Raw genomic sequence first — 18,942 nt, 5'->3', positions numbered from 1 at the left:
CCTTTTTTTTTCCACTGTTGCCTGCGCAAAGCGCGGGGTTGCCGGCTAGTTTATTTTATTATGGTGCTTGTTTCATCTCGCACCTCTTGTCCTTTCTTTGAACGTCGCTATATGGACCATTAATCTCTCCCTACATGAAACCTACCAAATTTTGCCAGGATTCAGATCTCTGCCAATTCAAATTCCAATTGAGCCTGAGATCTTCATAGCAAAAAACTGTGCCTTCAGCAGTAGATCGAGATGCGCCTTTTATAGCCGCTTAAGACTGACTCCAACGACGGTAACCCAAACGTGAGACGCATTTGACAGTTTAGGTAACACACAGTGAAAAGCTCGCGGACGCAAAACTTCGTGTTTCCAACAATGGACGCAAAAGTCCAACGCACAAGGCCGAGCGCCGCCAGCTCCTCGCCGCGCCGGCTGCTCCTTGCGGCGGCTGCTCCTCGCCGGCGGCGCTGCTCCGGCCCCAGCCTGGTCCCGCGCGCCTGGTCCTCCCTTTGTCACCAAGCAGCACCACGCCCATGCCCTTCCTCCAGCGAGCCCTCCGCGCTGCCTCCAACCGAGTCCCGCGAGCCCTCCGCGTCGCCTCCAGCGGATGCACTGGAGGAGCCTGCCGGATCCGGGGAAGAGAAGGCAGGGGCGCCGGGGAAGGAGCCGGCCGGCCGGATCCGGGGAAGAGAAGGCAGGAGCTCCTCCGGTCGTGCCCCTCCTCCCCAGGCGCAGCGCCTCTAGCCCCGCCTCCGGCGCCCCCTCTGGATCTGCGCGCAGGTGCAGACGACGCTGGAGGAGCCGCTCCCGCAGGGGCACGCCTCGCCGCGACGTCGCCGGGGATGTGAGCCGCTCGCTGGGGATCCACACAGGCTCGCCGAGGGAGCAGATCCGCTCGCCGCGACCTCGCCGGGATTGGCTTTTGCAGGGGCACCAGGTCGCCTACCCTTGCTCCCTCCGATGGCGGCCGGGCGGATCCAGGCTCCACGATGGCAGCCGCGCCTCCACCGACCTCCATCGGCCCCGCCCCTGTGCCAAGGCCCGGCGTCGGTCGCTCCTCCCCCTCTCTCTGCAGTGCTTTGCGTCGCCAAAAACGACGACGCTTTTTTGCCTTCCCACTCGGTTCCTACGCAAAATGGGTGCCGTCTTTGCGCCCTCCGTTGGAGCGTAATTTTAGGACGCAAAAAACTGTGCACGAGGTATTTTGGGTATAGGTCGCCATTTGCCTTCCCCGTTGGAGACAGTCTAACCTTCTCCTCAACCAGGGCACGGGAAAAGATAGGATTCGGATCCTACGTCGCCCTTTGAGGCGGCAGGTACAACAGCGGCAAGGTAAATGCGACCCTAGCTCAGGCTAGTGTAAGTGGGAGTTTCACGTGAGTTTTATTTATATTAAATATGTTGCTATATAGGTAATTTTGATGATATGTCAGCGTATTTAATAAGGGAGAGAAGAAATGAGTTTAATCTAGATGCTCTCTTGACACGATTACCAACTATCTATGAGTCATGAAATTAAATGTCCATAAAACTCTAGAATGAAACTTTACATTGAGAGTAGGTGTTTTATCCGTGTTTCATTCAGTGATCCCTCGTGTCACGAGCAGGAATAGGAGTAGATGGCTACAGCTAAGACTGTCTCCAACAGCTTATTCATATGGGTACCTAAACCCAAACTGGGTATTGAATGGTACTATGTGAGACACATTTTTAGGTTGGAGTAGACTCACAACCTAAATATAAGTATTCTCTTCTGAAGACTCATTTACGGAAAGAGTTTTTTTTAGATCTTATTATTAACGTCTCGGAGATAGTCTAAGGTCGATCGAGACCGGGGAAAAAAACGTGTTATCGCTGCCCCGCAACGAAACGCGGCCGCGGGCGGGGTCGGGGTCGGGGAGGACCGAAGACGGACGGGAGGAGAAACGAAAGTACGGGACGGCACGGGGAAATCAAATCCGGAAAAGAAAAGTATAATGGCAGCGAACGAACGAGGGAGGCAGTGGGGAAGGTGGGAAGCGGCTGCCCAAAGCTACCCCCAGCCGCGTCGTCCTCCCCCCACCCCCCACCCCCCAACCAGCCTTCTTCTACCCCCCACCACGCCCCTCCCGACGCCCAGACCACACCAGCGCAGCGCCCTCTCCTCCGTAGGCCGTAGTCGACTCCCAGCCCCTCACGCACTCCTGCGCTCCTCGGCGCCCTGTCGAGTCGAGCCCGCGTGCGTGTCTCGGCCGATCGACAGCGAGGGTGAGCGCAGCCGCGCGCCGAGGAGGGCTTTGCTTTTGCTGTGTAACGACGACTGCAGGCGGTAGATAACAGCGCGATGTGCGACGCGGCGGTGGCTGCGGCGGCGGCGCAGCGGTACAGGGGCGTGCGGAAGCGGCCGTGGGGCCGGTTCGCGGCGGAGATCCGGGACCCGGCGAAGCGCGCGCGCGTCTGGCTCGGCACCTTCGACTCCGCCGAGGCCGCGGCGCGCGCCTACGACGTGGCCGCGCGCGCCCTGCGCGGCCCGCTCGCCAGGACCAACTTCCCCGCCCACCTCCCCGCGCTCACCTCCCGGCCCCCCGCGCCCGCGCCCACGTGCAGCTCCAGCTCCACCGTCGAGTCCTCCAGCGGGCCCCGGGCCGGGGTGCCCAGGGCGGCGGCGGCAGCGGTGCATCGCAGGCGTGCCGCTGCGAAGCCGCGGCCTCCGCGGCAGGCCGCGCCCGCCGACGCCGACTGCCACAGCGACTGCGCGTCGTCGGCATCCGTCGTGGACGACGGCGACGACGCCTCCACGGTCCGGTCGCTCTCGTGCCCGCGCCCGACGCTCGACCTCAATCTCCCGGCGCCGCTCGACGTCGACGATGGCCACGACCTCGGGCTCGGCACGGAGCTGTGGCTCTGAGCGATCGGATCCACGGACGGAGACGAAGGGACAGAAGGCGGTTTTGCTTTGGTCTTCTTTTCTTGACCGGATTCTGCTTTGACTTGTCGTGCTCGTGAGAGAGCTTGTACCAGTGCTGCCTTGTACTACGCGATACGATGGCGATAGAATTGGATGATGATTTCTGCAACGAATTCATTCAGAGGTCAGTCAGATCGTCGAGAGTTTTATTTTTTTTCCATGTCTCTTATATTTGGATCTGATATTGCCATTCTGTTTGTACTTTGTACTTGTACACTAGAAAACATCAGAGAGATGTTCACGAATCAACACGAATCTTGCCACAAATTGTGGCAATCTTGAGGTATTTTTGCTGGTTATTGGCTTATAGTCGAATTCATGTAAACAAAAAGTGAAAATCTTGCCAAACGTTTTGATTTTTATCTTAATTCTTTTGCTTGCTGTTTTAGAAATTTAAACTAGCACAATCTAAAATTGAAAAAAAAATCAATTATAAACAAATCAAACAAACAGGGCCATTGTCTCGCCAGGGATAGAGGTAGACGCGACGTGGTTCATCGGTTCATGCATGCCCTGTTCGCTTTCATACTTGCTTGTTTGTGTAGGAGTGCAAAGATTCAACGTATCAACAACGTACCACTTTTGGTTTCTTCCTCTCTTTTTTTAAGTTCTAGCGACAAAATCTTGGCCGGAATACAATGTAACAGGACAAGTCAGGCATTACATCAAATGTTTTCATACAGGCTCCACCATTGTTTAGGCCATGTTTTGAGATTTCGATTGGCTACGAGTGTTACAATTCCTAATTGCTGTAAAAATCATGGCTTACAGAGAGGAAAGGAACTCACTACTCCGTCAACATGGCCATCTTTGGTTTGAATTTCAAAATCTGCAAAGCGGCAATAGTTTTTTTTTTCCCAAAAACATATAGTGTATCCCTGTAATTACATATGTATCATCTCTCTTTTTTGAGAGGACAGAGGATTGGCCATATACTTGTCTTAAAATGAACAAAGCGATTGTGCATGTGAACATCGTTGACAAGCTAAACCATCGTACAACCTGTTCGCTTGCTCGTAAATGATCGTAAATCTCTAAAGAGAACAGTATTTTTCTCTCACACCAAACCAGCCAGCAGTAATAATCTACGATCGTATATGATTGTATCAGCACCAGCCGAACATGCTGATATTAAGATTGACTATGGCCCTATTCGTTTATCTTATGAGCCGTACTATTTCAGCGAATGAACAGTGTTTTTCTCTCACAGCAAATCAACGAACGGTACTTTCAGCCATGGCTTTTCAGCAAAACGAACAGAGCCATGTCACTATAGGCGTACATGTGTCGAGTTAAAAACTCAAACAAAAATGGGCAATTTTCATAATGAGAAGTCTCGGCTGAAAAAACCACTGCAATCTCTTTGAACATGAAGAAGGTGTATAGCATGTTGATACTAATCCAGAAACTGATAAGTGGATAACATCGAATATATTGGGTTGCTTAGTAATTATATATATTGTGCCAAATTTTATGATCTAATTGATAAGTAGATTTTATACCATATTATTATAGGCGAAAAATACTGGTATGATATATCCCATGGAAAAATTTTCTAGATCAGCCATTGGCTAGTCCCACAAAATTTATAGACCCTACTCTTCCAAATCTACAATCTATACAGTATGTTACTATCAGTTTCACATTCAAATTCAGCGACGTCCAGTCAGTCCATCAGGAGTGAATCAGGACCAAGAGCAAATGTCCTTGAACTTACCAAGGACACATTAATTGTTGTATTTGTATTCGTATTCGTATTCATATTTCACGAGTTTGGCACGATCACACAAGGAATTTGGAGTACGAACACGGTGTTTCAAAATTCAAATACCAATTCCTCTTCCTTTTCTTGTACTTCGTCGGGGATTTTTAAGTTTTTATCATCGTTACGGATGGCACTCCTCTGTTTGCCACTTTTATATAGGCAACTACATATTTGCCACACGAAACAGTGAGACTCCTATGTATTTGTCATTTTCGCTGACGTGGCATTCCACGTAGTTAGCCATCGTGGCAGTGCTCTCAAGACCATTGCAGCTTCTCTCTCCCTCCACTCGGTGACATGTGGGCCTCATCAGTCAGGTCCTCCTTCAACCTCCAGCATCAGCCATCAATACACAGGCTCATCCCTCTGCGCCTCCTCAGTCATGGCCGGCGCAGCGATGCGTGTGCAGGCAAGGACATTCGTGCGTGTGGCCCATGGGGTGCATCTGTGCGTGCGATTGAGTTCGACATGAGAAGAACAGAGGATGGGGTGGCTGCGGAGTCTGGTGCAATTTCGGCATGGGCAGCGGTCGGCTGCGGAGACGGTAGACTTGGGCATGGCGGCGCGGGGAGGGTGGAGCCGCTCCGGCGGGCTTGGGAAGGGCTCCGCAACTGCAGCGGACTCTGTGCTTGCGCGTTGAGCCTGCACGGGAGGCGCAGAGGAGGTAGCACGGCGGGCTACGCGTCGGGTGGTGCGGGAGGCCTACACGTCGGGCGGTGCTGGAGGGCGGCACGACAGGCTGTAGTCGAGGACGACGCGGGGGCGCGAAGCTCTGGCGCCGGCGGCCACCATCACCGGCACGCCCGCGAAGCTCCAGAGCTAGCTCAGATATGGATGAAGGGTGCGGTGGCGTGCGGGAGGCCAGTGCGCATGCGAGCCTGACGACGCCGGAGTCGAGCACGACATAGGCGGTGAACGCGTTGTGCAGCGCACGGAGTCCCGCCAGCGCCGGGCAGCAGCTGCGATTTCTGGCGGCGGCGCCCGGCAGCGCAGCCGTGTCTACGAGCTGTGACGGTGGGAGAGGTTGAAGGAGACCGCCAACCCTGGCATGGCGCGCAGCGCCCTGGACGGCCTAGGCGTGTGCAGCCTGGATGCGTGCGGATGGCAATAAGTGGCGCGTGCTCGCCTCCTTCTTGTTGGCCAGAGGCTGAAGATGAACCTGGCTTATGGGGCCCACATGTCAGCGAGTGGACGAAGAGAAGCAACGGTGGTCTTAAGAAGCGCTGCCACGGTGGCTAACTATGTGGTGTGCCACGTCAGTTAAAACGATAAATACATAAGAGTCTCAATGTTTCGTGTGGTAAATATATAGTTGTCCGTATAAAAGTGGCAAACGGAGTTGCCATCGGTAGGCGTGGCAAAAGCGTGTTCGGTTGATTACATTGTAGCTTGTTTCGACTTATTCTCTCACGGAAAAATATTAAATCAGCCAAAATCAGCCACGATCAGCCGGCGGATCCATCTTGTTTGCCCGTTTCCCGAGGCTCCAGATTCACTCCTGGGCCCTGGCCGGCTCGCCCCCATCGGCCATCGCGCTCGCAAGGCGCAACCAGAGTCTCGTGTCTCGCTCGAGGCTCGACCCTCCTCACCTCACGGGGCGGCGCCCGTTCGTTGCGTACTCCGCAAGTTGGTCGGCCTCCCTCCGCCGTGGGAGGGGAAAGCGGAGGAGGAAGAGGAGCCAAGCGGTTAAGCCGGCTCGGCTGCTCGCCTCCCACCCAAATCCCCCCGAAAAACACTCGAATCCCCCGGCCCGCCCAAGCAACACCCCGCAAAAGGCGAGAAGCGCCCGAGGTCAGGGGGCCGATGGTGGTGCGGCGGCTGGGCGGCGCGGGGCGCGCGCTGCTCACGCTCCCCAACATCCGGAGGCGGGCGTCCAACTCCTGGGCCGCCGTCTGCGACACCTTCTTCTCCACCAAGGTGACGACTGACGACCTAGCCCCCCATCCCTAATGTCCCCCGTATCTGCTGTGATTTTGCTTGATTCGCTGACGCGTGCGCGTGCGCTCTTCCGATGGCCCGCAGCAAGTGTTCGAGAACCACCGCATCGTCTTCACCGTCGGCACCTCCATCGCCTCCGTCCTCACGGCTTGGGCCGGTACGCTCCTTCCTGCTCTGGCAGATCAGCTGTTGCTCTAGATTTCAGTATTGGTCATGGTTCGGTGGGTGATGTGTGAATAATCCACGGTCTGGAAGTTCAGGCTGATTCATCAGGCTGGGTTTCCCAGTCACTTTTGGCTGTAGTTGTGGGAGGTAGTGCTGCAATCGTGCAGCTTATATGCTGCTACAGTTTTGATACTCATAGTGCTTCCCTTTGATAAGGGATTAGGGAATGACTAGATTGGAACTGTACATCAATGGTTTCTGCAGTGTCCAGTGTGGCTGAGATGGAAACTTGGAGTTTGTTTGTATCCCATTTTTCTTAGGACTGTACGAGTTAGGCTTGGAAAAGCATAGTTTACCTTTGGTGTTGGATTCTTTGCTGATTCCCCAATTTAATTTGCATGAGGTGATTGTTCTAAACTCATGTTGATCAATTTAATTATATTCTGTTTTAAGTATTTGTAATGTACTTTACTTATGCTTCTTAGAAATATCTTCATTGGATGGATTCACAATATTTACAATGTGAATTTTCTCACTATAGGCTATTCACTTTGCCAGGTGCATCAATCAAGGATTGAAAGGAGGCTTGAGTCAATTGAATCATCTGTAAGTAATTTAGAAGAAATACTGTTTTCTTTGGTGAAGCTGGTAACCCCAGCAGGTGGTGTGAGCATTAAGACACTTGTGTAATCTCTTATCCTCTGACAAAAAAAGGAAAAAAAAATACTGGTTTTCTTAAACATGCAGGAGTGTTGTGTCTTTTAGTCAAAAAGAGATAACTGGTCTGAAAACACACACTTTCGAAAAACAAACTCTCACACAAAAGCACTGCCACACAAACGCACACCCCCAGACAGACAGTAAGATCACCACACAGAAGAAAAACTGTCAAAGCTTTTTTTAGTTACTCTTTGAACACAGAGTTGTATCCTTTACACCTGTTTGGGCCATTCTCATTTCTCACTTCTCAGCTTGACCTACATATGCAAATCTGACAGCAAAGCAAGTTTGGACATGTGTGTGGTGCTATTTTGTTTCCGGAGCAGCATTTTTTTGTTGAAACAAACATGCAGGAAAACGACCTATTATATTACAAGGAAAATTGGTTTGGGGGAGTTTTTTTTTTCTGATTTTTGCAGTAGGATGCTGTTAATTTTCCCATTGTCTGTAGGACACTAGTGACAAGAAGTTTTTGTGTGTGTCCTATAGGCAGGGCACACTTGTTCTTGTCCTGTAGACAAATTTTCCATATTAGAAAGGAAGAACAAAATTGTCCTGTAGACAAATTTCCCATATTAGAAAGGAAGAGCAAAACACTGTCTCTGAAGGGCAACTACCACAGATTACAATACCACCTTAAGCCACACCTAGTATTCCAACAGAACATACCTTGTTGTGCTGTTGACAACAAGATTAAAGTGTTCTCTCGCTGTCCACTTCATCTGTATCTATTTCATTACGTTGCTTATTTTCATTTTTGTGGTGCACTCTGATGTTGGAGATACACTCCTTGACCCAGCAAAAAAAAAAAAACTTGATGCTTTAGGTTTTTATATTGTACCACGCTGCCGACTAGTTTTCGCATGGTTGGATGATCTGCTTTCCTTGTCCCTTTCTATTTTCTTTTTGTTCTTTTCGCGCATATTGACAGCTAGCTATTGAAGTGCCTGAACCGTGACTTGGAGCTCTTGGTGGGTTTCAACTCTAGCCTACCCCAACTTGCTTGGGACTGAAAGGCTATGTTGTTGTTGTTGTTGTTGTTGCGCGTATTGACTACTAGACATATTTACTTATACCATTTCTTGATGTTAACAGCTGAAGGGTAACCACAAAGTTGAACATGAAGAGATAAAAAAAGATTGTCACTTCTAGCAATATTAGCGCTCCAGCCCAATGTTTTCAGGTCGTCTAGTCGAACCTAGTCGCTATAGGACCGACCAGGCGACTAATCGTGATTAGTCGTCGACCAGGCCGATTAGTCGAGCCTAGTCGACCCTGGTCGTCCATATAATCGTCCTATGCATCAGGACATATACATACTATATATATACCTATATGTACTATATAGTGTACACAATATAGCAAGCATCAAGACTACATTAGTGTTTAGCAAGTGACTTACTTGTGGGAGTTGTTTTCTTGCCTTTTCTTCACTGTCCAACTGTCCCAAACTCCATTCCTTTGCTGACTTGTTGCTGGAAGCCTGCAATACCAAAGAACACCATAATTAGCAACACTAATGTAGTCTTGATCTTGAGTTATTGACACATATCAATAGCAGCACTGCTGCAGTAGCAAATATCTAGCATTTAGCAGACCATGGCAGCCACACGGGCAGCATATTACATAACCAAATTAGTTTAGTACAGATAAGCAAATTAGTTTAGTACAGATAAGCAAAAGTGTTCAACACAAAGTCGCAAACATCAACACACAATAGTCCAACAAAAGTAGGCAACTAGTAGCCATCTAATAAAGCAAATCATCATTGAAATGGAAGCCTCCATGTCCATCTGCAGTTGCTGTTGGTGGTGGTGCAGATTCTTCATCCTCATCCATAGGTGTTGCTGAATCAGATTCTACTTGCTGATCTTGTTCTTCATCATCTATTTCATCAAGATCTTGAGCCACTGTGTTCCTTGGACGCTTCCTAGCATAAGTACGCCTCACAGGGGCAGGAATAGCAGTACGAGCAGCAGCAGCCCTAGGCAAGTTACGGCCCTCTAGACCCTGAGTTGCACCAATAGCATCATCCACATTAGCCCAAGTAATAGCATTGGCAGCACCTTCATGAACTGGTTCACAATTGTCATTGACCCATTCATTTTCCCAATGAAATTCATCAAGCAAGAGTGGATTTGATCGCTTTCCTTTGGAACCCAGCTCTCTAATGTTTTTAAATCTGTTTTCCATCTTGCGGTTGTAGCTGACATATACCAACTTATTTAACCTTTTGTGCTCTAACCGGTTTCTCTTTTTTGTATGGATCTACACAAAAGATTGCAGAATTAGATACCATACTCAATTACTTAGCACAACAATAGCTGTAGCATAGCACTTACAGTAGAAAATTCACTCCAATTACGCTCGCATCCAGATGCAGAACAACAAAGGCTAACAATCCTTTTTGCTAAACATTGAAGTTCATATGTCAGGCCACCATATGCACCCCACCAAAGAACTGCAAATTCCATTCCAAAGTATAGAAATCCATTATTAGTTCATTGCTGATATCTTTCAGAAAAGGTAAGGAAATAATTATACAAAATTTTAGATTGGAGAACTTACTAGGATTTTTTCTATCTCTGTCTCTTATTGCTCCTGGCTTTGAGAAGGATTGGCCTTCAGACCTCTCATAGTCATCTGCTTGCTTGCTTATCTTGTTTTGGTCCTCATCATCACTCACCATCTTCCACATAACTTGATTAAACATAATTCTCAGCTTTGTGGCTTGTCTCCTATCTTTTTCCCTTATGGCAAAGTACTTGCTTGGATTCAAGTATAGGGCTGCTCCATACAACTGCTGCTCCATTTGGTTTTCCCATCTCTTGTCAAAATATTCTAGTACCTCTTTGAGTAAATTTGGTTTGTCTTTCAAAGAATCCTTGATTGCAGCCTTTGCATGATCCATGGCTGCCATAATCTCAGGAGCCGCAGGTGTCTCATCTCCATCTGCAATCCTAAGAGCAACAAGAAGTGGCTGTGTAGCTCTTATGCATAATTCCACTTTATTCCAAAATGGCATTGAAAGGATAATGTTCTCAACTTGCCGGCCTTCTGTAGTGCTAGAGAAATTGGTAGCTTGCCATTCCTCACTAACCACTAAATTCCTCAATCCAGTCTTGTTCTTATGCATGCTTGCCAATGTGAGAAATGAAGTGGCAAAGCGAGTTATAGCTGGCCTCACAAGATCTCCTCCAATCTTATCTCGCATGAGATCTAGAATCCTCCCATGCTTGTACATGAACCTACACACCTTCTTTGCCATGTTGATGCAAGTGTTGAATTCCTTGATCTTCCCAATGTCCTCTAATAACAAATCCAAGCAATGGGCAGCACATGGTGTCCAAAATAGATGTGGCCATGTGGGATCCTCTCCATTAAAAGCCTCCCTGCAGCCTTGAAGTTGGCTCCATTGTCAGTGACAATCTGTACCACATGTTCCTTCCCAACCTTATCTATTTGCTTCTCCAACAAATCAGCCAACAATGGTCCATTTGCTATCTCACTTGAAGCATCAACAGACCCTAGAAAGAAAGTCCCTGCTGGACTGTTAGCAAGGAAATTGATGAGATGGCGATGGCTTGTGTCAGTCCACCCATCGGACATTATGGTGCAGCCATATTCCTTCCAAGCCTCCTCATGCTTCTTCCTCAACTCTGATGTCCTGTTCACAGCCTTTTCAAGCAGTGGTACCCTTACATCATGATATGATGGTGAGCGGTACCCAGGGCCGTATTGTCCAATTGACTCAATCAAAACTTCCCAGCTTCTAGAATTAATGACTTTCAATGGAATGCGATTCTCGTAGAAGAAATCTGCAACATGATCATCAACAACTACTTTGGCCTCCTTACTTTTCTTTGTGCAATGCTCAAGTGTAGGTTGACTATGCTTGGATCTGTTCCTCTCTTCAACTACTTCTTCCGGTGACTTGCAAAGCATTGAGCTCACTGATCTGGACATTTTTTGAGTGGCTGGTTTTGGTGCAGCAGTGACAGTGAAAGAAGAGATGGCAGCCTGAGCAATCCTCTTCTTTTGCTTGACTTTTGTTCCAGAGCTTGGTTCTGGTACAGCTGCTGGTTCTTCTGCAGCAGTAGCATCATCTTGTTGCTCTTCATCTTCACCTAATGTAGGATTCAAAGCTAGAATAGTTCTTGAGTTCTTTTTCAGGTAATCAGCCATCTCCTTCTTAACTACTTCTGGAGCACTAGGACATCCAACTGCATCTCCATACCCCCCGGCAAGGTGCTGCTTGAATCTTTTTATTCCAGAGGGGACAATCTTTTTGCAAAATATGCACTGCACAAAATCCTTCTTCGAAGCATCTGGCCACCACCCATACTTCCATCCTGGATCTTGTGATTTTGCCTTCCTCTTGGTGTCAACAGCTTGGGCAGCAAGCTCTGGAGGTAGCTTTGCAATAGCCCTCTCAACTAGTGTTGCAACATCTGGACTAGCTGAGGAAGCCGTGGCAGCTGCACCTGACCCAGATGATGAATGTAGAACACCTCCGTCAAGGTCAGGCATTGGCATTATCACTTCCACGTTTGCACGTCGTCGCTCCACAGCTGTACAAGCACAAGGCTGATAGTTAGCAGCATTACTAGCAGAGCCAGAGAGGATGCAGCCATGTAGGTCAGGAGAGCAGATGGGGAGGGAAAATGGACATACAGTCGTCAGAGCAGCTCATCACCAACGAGCAGAGGGCCGGCACCTTCAGGCCTTCAAATCAGAGGAATGCAGCTCTAACTCTGAGCCCCTGACCCCTGAGAGAACATGAAGCATCCAAATCAGAGGAGTAGAGATGAGAGGGCAGAGGAGCAGGGGATGAGGGAAGGACCTGAACGGCAGGGAGGCAGCTGCGGCGGGAATAGATCAGCAGAGGGCCGGCCACCTGCTGGAGCAGAGGGCGGCGGGAGGAGATGGCAGGCGGCGGGAGCAGACACCTGAGCAGAGGGCTGAGCGACCAGGCACCTGCAGGAACAGAGGGCGGGCGGGCGCAGAGCCGCAGATGGCCAGCCACCGCGGAGCAGAGGGCGAGCGGACTGGCGCAGATGGCCGCCGGCGGGAGCAGGATGCAGAGGGCTGGGCGGCTGGCCACCGCGGGAGCAGAGGGCTGGGCGGCTGGCCACCGCGGGAGCAGAGGGCGGGCGGGACCGCCGGAGCAGAGGGCCGCCGGCAGGAGCAGGCTGCAGGGGCGCCGGCCACCGGCGGAGCAGAGGGCGGGCGCGACTCGCGAGTCGCGAGCACAGGGCCGGCGGCGGCTGTTAATTTCCCGTGAAATTTTTGTCGCTACCAGCCAAAACCCCTTATCCCTCCCACGCTCGCGCGCGCCCGTGACCCCGCGCGCGCGCGCTCACGCAGCTGCGTTTTCGCGCTCTGGCGCGCTCGCCCAGTGGCCCGCGCGCGGCAGCAAAAAAAAAGCAGCCAAAACTAGTCGTCCCACCCCTAATCGGACGACTAATCGCGATTAGGCGACGATTAGTCGGACGACCAGGCCCCTAATCGAGCTAATCGGGTCGAGGTCCCTAATCGAGCACCCAGGACCGATTAGGACGACTAATCGCGATTAATCGCGATTAATCGGACGACTTGAAATCATTGCTCCAGCCTGTGTAGCCACGGCGATGACCACAATGGTTGTTGGGTATGTTCTTGCTGTTGATATTTAACTTTGGTTTTGTACTTCGCTCTTATCTACTTTGATAGTACTGCTCTTTTAATTTGTGAAATTCATTTTATGACCTAGCATGTTACTTACTTTCTAGATAAGGTTACCTAAGGCTTAATTAAGCTTAGATCCATGCATATGTTCTATACTTGGCATGACTGGAGTCCACATTGACCATCATGCATCAAATTGGTACTTGATTCATCGATCTATGTGTTTACTGGCTTAGGACGGGTAGATGTTGAAGGAGTACATTTACTATCAGGCTTGCTTTTGAGTTTTGGACCTTTTCCCACTACCCAAAGCATCAAGTATAATGACTATTTTTGTACAGTGTACACACTGCCGACCATTTTGAACTTAAAGATCTTATTTTAGCTATGATGTTGCCATGTATATAGTGATAGTCAAACTTGGAATTCACAGGTCTGATGTTAAATTTCACATGCCATGTTCCCTGGGCCGGCTCCACTTGCCATAACATGCCATGCTTCAGCCCCCATTAGTGGTATGGATATGGAACCTTTTCCCACACATGTGCTGTCGGCGGCAGCTTAAATTTCCACCACCATAGTATCTTGCAACCTAAGCAATTCCACTTTGCTCGTGCATTGTCGTTGGGAGATCTTTATAATTCCTAGCTCCAACTATCTGGTGACAATGTTACGTGAGTAACAAATTACAGTCTGTCTGTTCGCATCAACCTAAGTGTGTTACCTTCTGGAATTTTCCAGGTACACGCTAGGATGGCGAGGTGGTGCTTGGGATTTTTTTAACACTTTTTTTAAACCATTTTTAAAACTGACATTGTTTAATTTTTTTTTCAAATATAACACTTTTGGCCGCGCCTATTCGCACGACGCTGCGAATTCAAACTGCCGCACCATGCATGGCGGCGCGGCAGGGGTGCTTACGTGGCAGCGACCAGGGCTGCTGACCGGTGACGTGGCCGGGGCTGCCGCGCCGCAGATCTGGGCGCGGCACTGACGCGCCACGGCACATGGCGCGGCAATCCACTTATTAATTCGCGGGCGGTGCAGCAGGCCTTCGCGGGAGGTAGGGGTCCCGGCCTCCCCTGTGCCGTGCGTGCGCAGAAGCGACAACGCCTTTTCAGAGTCTGGCAGCGGCGGGCTGCTCGGCTTTCCACTCCGACACCGCGGCAGGAAAAGACGCAATTGCTTTCCAGGTGTTGGAACTGTTGATATCTTACTAGCATACTTATCTCACAGGAACCATTGATGCAAAAGAGCTGAATGTTGCCATGAGGTAAGGCAACATTCTCTAGAAAGTGCGTTGTAGTTGTCTTGTTCCTCGACAGTTCTACGGCAAAGAATGCTATAGCTCTTCCATTTATGTTTGGTGAATTGATATTGTAATCTTGCATAAGCAGTCCTAGAATAAGCGCAATGTTAAGTAGTGAGAGAGTTCCTGCTGATATTGTTGCGCTGAGCATTTCCTTCTGTTTCTTTTGCAGTGACTGTTTCCTTTTGAGCATATCTTTTAGTGTCCCTATCTTTCATATTTCTTAAGAAGTTAGCTTGTTGATGAGATGAGTTCATCGGTTCATCCTGTCCATGATATATTATGCCCCTCGCGAAAATAAGAGCCACAATATTATTTCATATTTTCTTTTGTGTTTGAGCCCATGCAAGTATGGAACCACATCCATGTGCTGTGGAAAGTTCCTTGAAATAACACTACTCATCTTCTGGATAATGCAGCAAATTAGGCATGGTGCAAGAGACGGACAGAAATGGTTAGTTGTGCTCTGCCATCTTTCTTTGTTTATGCAAATTAGAAAAACCCTCATTTTTTAAGTTACTAGCTGTAATTTATCTTGATTTCTGGTTTGTCGTAGGTGACGGTGAGATAGACTTTGAGGAGTTCATCAGGACGATGAGGAGGACTAGCTATGGCTACTAGGTGTATCTTGTTTAGTCCTTGACACCGTCAGTTGGTTTATGATCACCGGGCGTGTGCTTATTGACTGGTGTAATTACTATGAACAATAATGTTGTGATCTGCTTATGTTTATCCTTAAAAAAAATCTTGTTGTGCCTACTTAAGTATGGTAACTTCTATATATGCACCAGATTTCTGTTAAAGTTCAATAGCTGGTCGTTTTTTCTAGTGGGAGGTAGGCTGAAATTTATCCAGCTTTCTGAACTCTGTTCAGGAGTGTGGAAGTTTTGTGGCATGTATGCGGTGGATGTTGCTGCGAACATGTGAAACTCTAATTTCGTTGCTATCTGGTAATGAAGTTCGGTTTCAACATATGAAACTCTAATTTTTCTAGGGCCGTTGTCGGTTGTTGTCATCGTCTCGTCGAGCAAATGCTATCAGTGATCTATCGTGACAGCGTTGTTTGCTTGAACTTATCAGTCATGGTATGATATTTTATATGTTCTATCTTTGAATTAATTCTGATCATTAGATCTTAACCCTGTGGTTATAAAATTTGAGTGTTCCATGGTCTTAAAATGATCTTGCTCAATCATCTCAAGCGAAATAGCACACATACACATTGATCGGACCTGCAATGCACACATTGAGCAATAGTGTACTCGTTCTTGGGGCTTGCTGAAGTGAAAGCCGGAAAGCCGGATGACTGATAGGAGCAGGTAATGTCCCACCTGCTGGTACTTGTACCTCTCATACTAGCCTGTCACCCTAGGCTCAACTAGCTGTTCATGCATTTATGCTGCACTAACTGTTCATGCATACAGAGAGATAGCCGTTCAAGCAAACTAGAGATGTGACATGTTCTACTCTTTGGTTTACTACTACTCAACACCAGATGACAAGAACTACGTTAATTAGGCACCATTCACGTTATATATACCATGCATGAGACAATTAATATTGCTCCATTAAATATCACTTATAATTGATTAGTTACCCTTTTCTTTATACACGTCATCTTTTACTATTAACAGTGATGTCGTCAAGAACTAGGGCTGTTGATCCATGCTTGTTATATAAATTAATCAAGATTTCTTTACTAAATTTATCTAGAGCATGCACATCCATACACTGGTGGGGTGCTGCACGTCTGCACCTTGCTAGAATAGTCATCTCATCTATAGGACGCTAGTCCTTTTGCATGAATAGAGTTGACTCAACTAGCGGGTAGTAGTCCTAGCTGGTGCGTGTTTTAAGGCCATTCGTACCTATGCGGATCACGTATTCACTTTCAGTCTCACTCGTTCACGTGCGGCCGTGCCTGCCTGACTGCCTGACTACTCGCCGTCCACTGGCGACTCGCAGAGCGGCAGAGTCGCGGTCGTATGCAAAGGAAAGAGAATGAACAGTTGAGTGCGGGTCTGGCCTGGCCTTGCCGCGCCATGCTCCGTGGCGCGTCAGTGCCGCGCCTAGATCCGCTGCACGGCAGCCCCGACCAAGTCACCGGTCAGCGCCCCGGTCAGCGCCACGTCATCCCTCTCGCCGCGCCACTATGCATGGCGCGGCACGGGCGTTTCGCCGCGTAGGGAAATAGACGCGGGCAAAAATGTTAGTTTTAGAAAAATAAATAAAATAGTGTTTGATTTAAAATTAGTTTAAAAAATGTTAAAAATAAAAAAAAATCGTGCTTGGTACGCTCGAAGGGCCTTCAGAAGAGAGCAACAAAAGCTGATGATGGGCCACATGAAGTCACACAACAGATGGCACTGGCGGCCCTTCAACCGGCTCAGGAACATGCTCAGAAACAGCAGGTTAGGCTCCAAGAACAAGAGCGCCGACGCCCATCCTTCGGTGGGTCAAAGCACCGAGGCCCCCTCAACCTCAAGCAGCGGGGCCTCTGCGAACGTTAGCAGTGCTACTCAGCCAGCAGCGGGCAGTGCATGAGCTATATTCATTGCATACTACATGGACTAGGATGTGGACTTGAGGGTGACTTGAGGGTGCGTAGTCCATGCGACTTTACTAGAACAGCTCATATGACTGGTAGGTACTCAGCTCGATCTGTGGTGGATCATTTTTGTAGCATATTAAGGTCATAATGCACCCAACTACATGCGTGAAACCATTGACTGACGATAGGCAGGGAACCTGTCTGCTGCTAGTGGTGTTTGGGTTGCACAATTCCCTTATGGCACGCTATTATAGAATTGAGAGAGCTTTTTTTTTTTAAAAAAAAAGAAGAATTATATTAGATAATAGCTGAGTACATGAACACGTTACAAGCACTCTGGATAACACAAATATTCAGAAATTGATTTTCATCTAAATTGTATCCATGGTTCCCTCCTCTGTGAATAGATCTAGATCTCAAAACCAAACCTGTACGACGCTTTACAGTATGGATGACCGTACGGGCAAACACTCGGCAAAAGGCCTGAGAACAGATGATCAACGAACGATGGCCAACATTCATGTAGGCGGAGTTGAGAAACTTCTTCTTTCTGATGTCTTCCTTCTTCTTTCTGTCACCGAAGAATGGGAAAGACCGATCCAAAACTTATTCTTCATAGTCCTTCATTGTGGCCAGAACTAACCACAATAAAATGGAGAAGAGACTGGAAAAAAATATTCCATGGTGGCGACACCATCTCCGCCTTGATGTCGCCGTCCGAAAATAAAAAGTCTACATGTCGTCAAATCGGTGAAGATACTGACGCCGTAGTTGTTGCCCTGCATCTTCAACAGAGCCGTCATAGAGAAAACGATTCCACCCTGCCCTTTCGCCGTCCCTGGAAAGGTGGAGGAGGAAATAAATCCCCAAAACCAAGAACTTTAGCTTGGAGAGACCCTAACCCTAAAGACTCGACCTATTGAAAAAATTTATTAAAAACGATAGATCCCGACTTCCTCCGACCTCCAACGATATATCAGACGAAAAAAGAGGGGGACAATCGGCGGAGACGAGCGCTACCGGTCACTAGAATTAAGGGCGCGTTTGGCCGGGCTCCCGCCGGCTCTAGCTCCCACACTGTAGCGCAACTGAAGCACGCAGGAGCTGGAGCCGGAGGAGCCAAAAAAACGAGCGTCTCCGGCTCCGGCGCTGTCAGTGAGAGAGGAAAGGAGGAGAGAGAAAAACGGCTCCGATAAACAGTATCGCTACAGGAGATGAACAGGGAAGGAGTCAGAGGAGCCAGAGCCGCTCGGAGCCCAGCCAAACGGGCTCTAACAGAGCCTTGTGGAGACCCGTTGTACTGATATTGTCACGATACACTTTTTGTTTCTTTGGACATGTGCTGTTGTGCATTAGAGAGTAGACCTTTATGTTCTGTAAGCTGGAATGTATTATACAGCGTTTGCACAACTCATGGTCTAGCGTGCCGCCCGTACGCCTGTGAGCTACGACAGTGGCTACACGGCTATTATGCTATCTCCAATAACAACACCTAAAATATAAGACATATTTATTTTTTGGATAGCATTACAGGTAAAGGGTTCAATACCTATTCGACATCTTCAACAACAAGATCCAAAAGAGAATCCTTTCTACAAATGGGTTTTCAGAAGAGAGGGTGCCCATATTTAGGTTGTGCCTCTTAGACTATCTCCAACAACAACACCCAGAATACAATACCCATTCAACGTTTGGGTAGCGCAACAGTCAAAGGATTCAATACCTATTCGACATCCTCTCCAACAACAGGACCCAAAAGAGTTTACAGGAGAGAGGATACTCATATTTAGGTTATACCTCTCAGACAACCCAAAATGGGTCTTTCGTATAGGTACTCTGTTGGAGACTGATTTTAGGTCTCCTGCTACCCATTTTGGGTTTGGGTGTTGTCG

At 48.6% G+C, this 18,942-nt stretch overlaps 1 protein-coding gene and 2 pseudogenes across 1 annotated transcript; 2 read left to right on the top strand and 1 right to left on the bottom strand.

Annotated features, from left to right (window-relative positions):
- Positions 1-2,078: 2,078 nt before the first annotated feature.
- On the top strand, positions 2,079-3,221 carry LOC136492723 (ethylene-responsive transcription factor 3-like). Its single transcript, XM_066488721.1, has one exon. The coding sequence runs from the start codon at positions 2,312-2,314 to the stop codon at positions 2,873-2,875; it is 564 nt and encodes a 187-aa protein (XP_066344818.1). The 5' UTR covers positions 2,079-2,311; the 3' UTR covers positions 2,876-3,221.
- A 2,945-nt stretch (positions 3,222-6,166) lies between these two features.
- On the top strand, positions 6,167-17,043 carry LOC136492722 (uncharacterized; annotated as a pseudogene).
- Positions 8,622-13,170, bottom strand: LOC136492720 (uncharacterized; annotated as a pseudogene).
- Positions 17,044-18,942: the final 1,899 nt, after the last annotated feature.

The sequence above is a fragment of the Miscanthus floridulus genome, chromosome 11 (genome assembly GCF_019320115.1).
Source record: "Miscanthus floridulus cultivar M001 chromosome 11, ASM1932011v1, whole genome shotgun sequence".
Taxonomy (NCBI): domain Eukaryota; kingdom Viridiplantae; phylum Streptophyta; class Magnoliopsida; order Poales; family Poaceae; genus Miscanthus; species Miscanthus floridulus.
The sequence above is the reverse complement of the archived record's forward strand: the minus strand, read 5'-3'. Positions and strand labels throughout refer to the sequence as shown.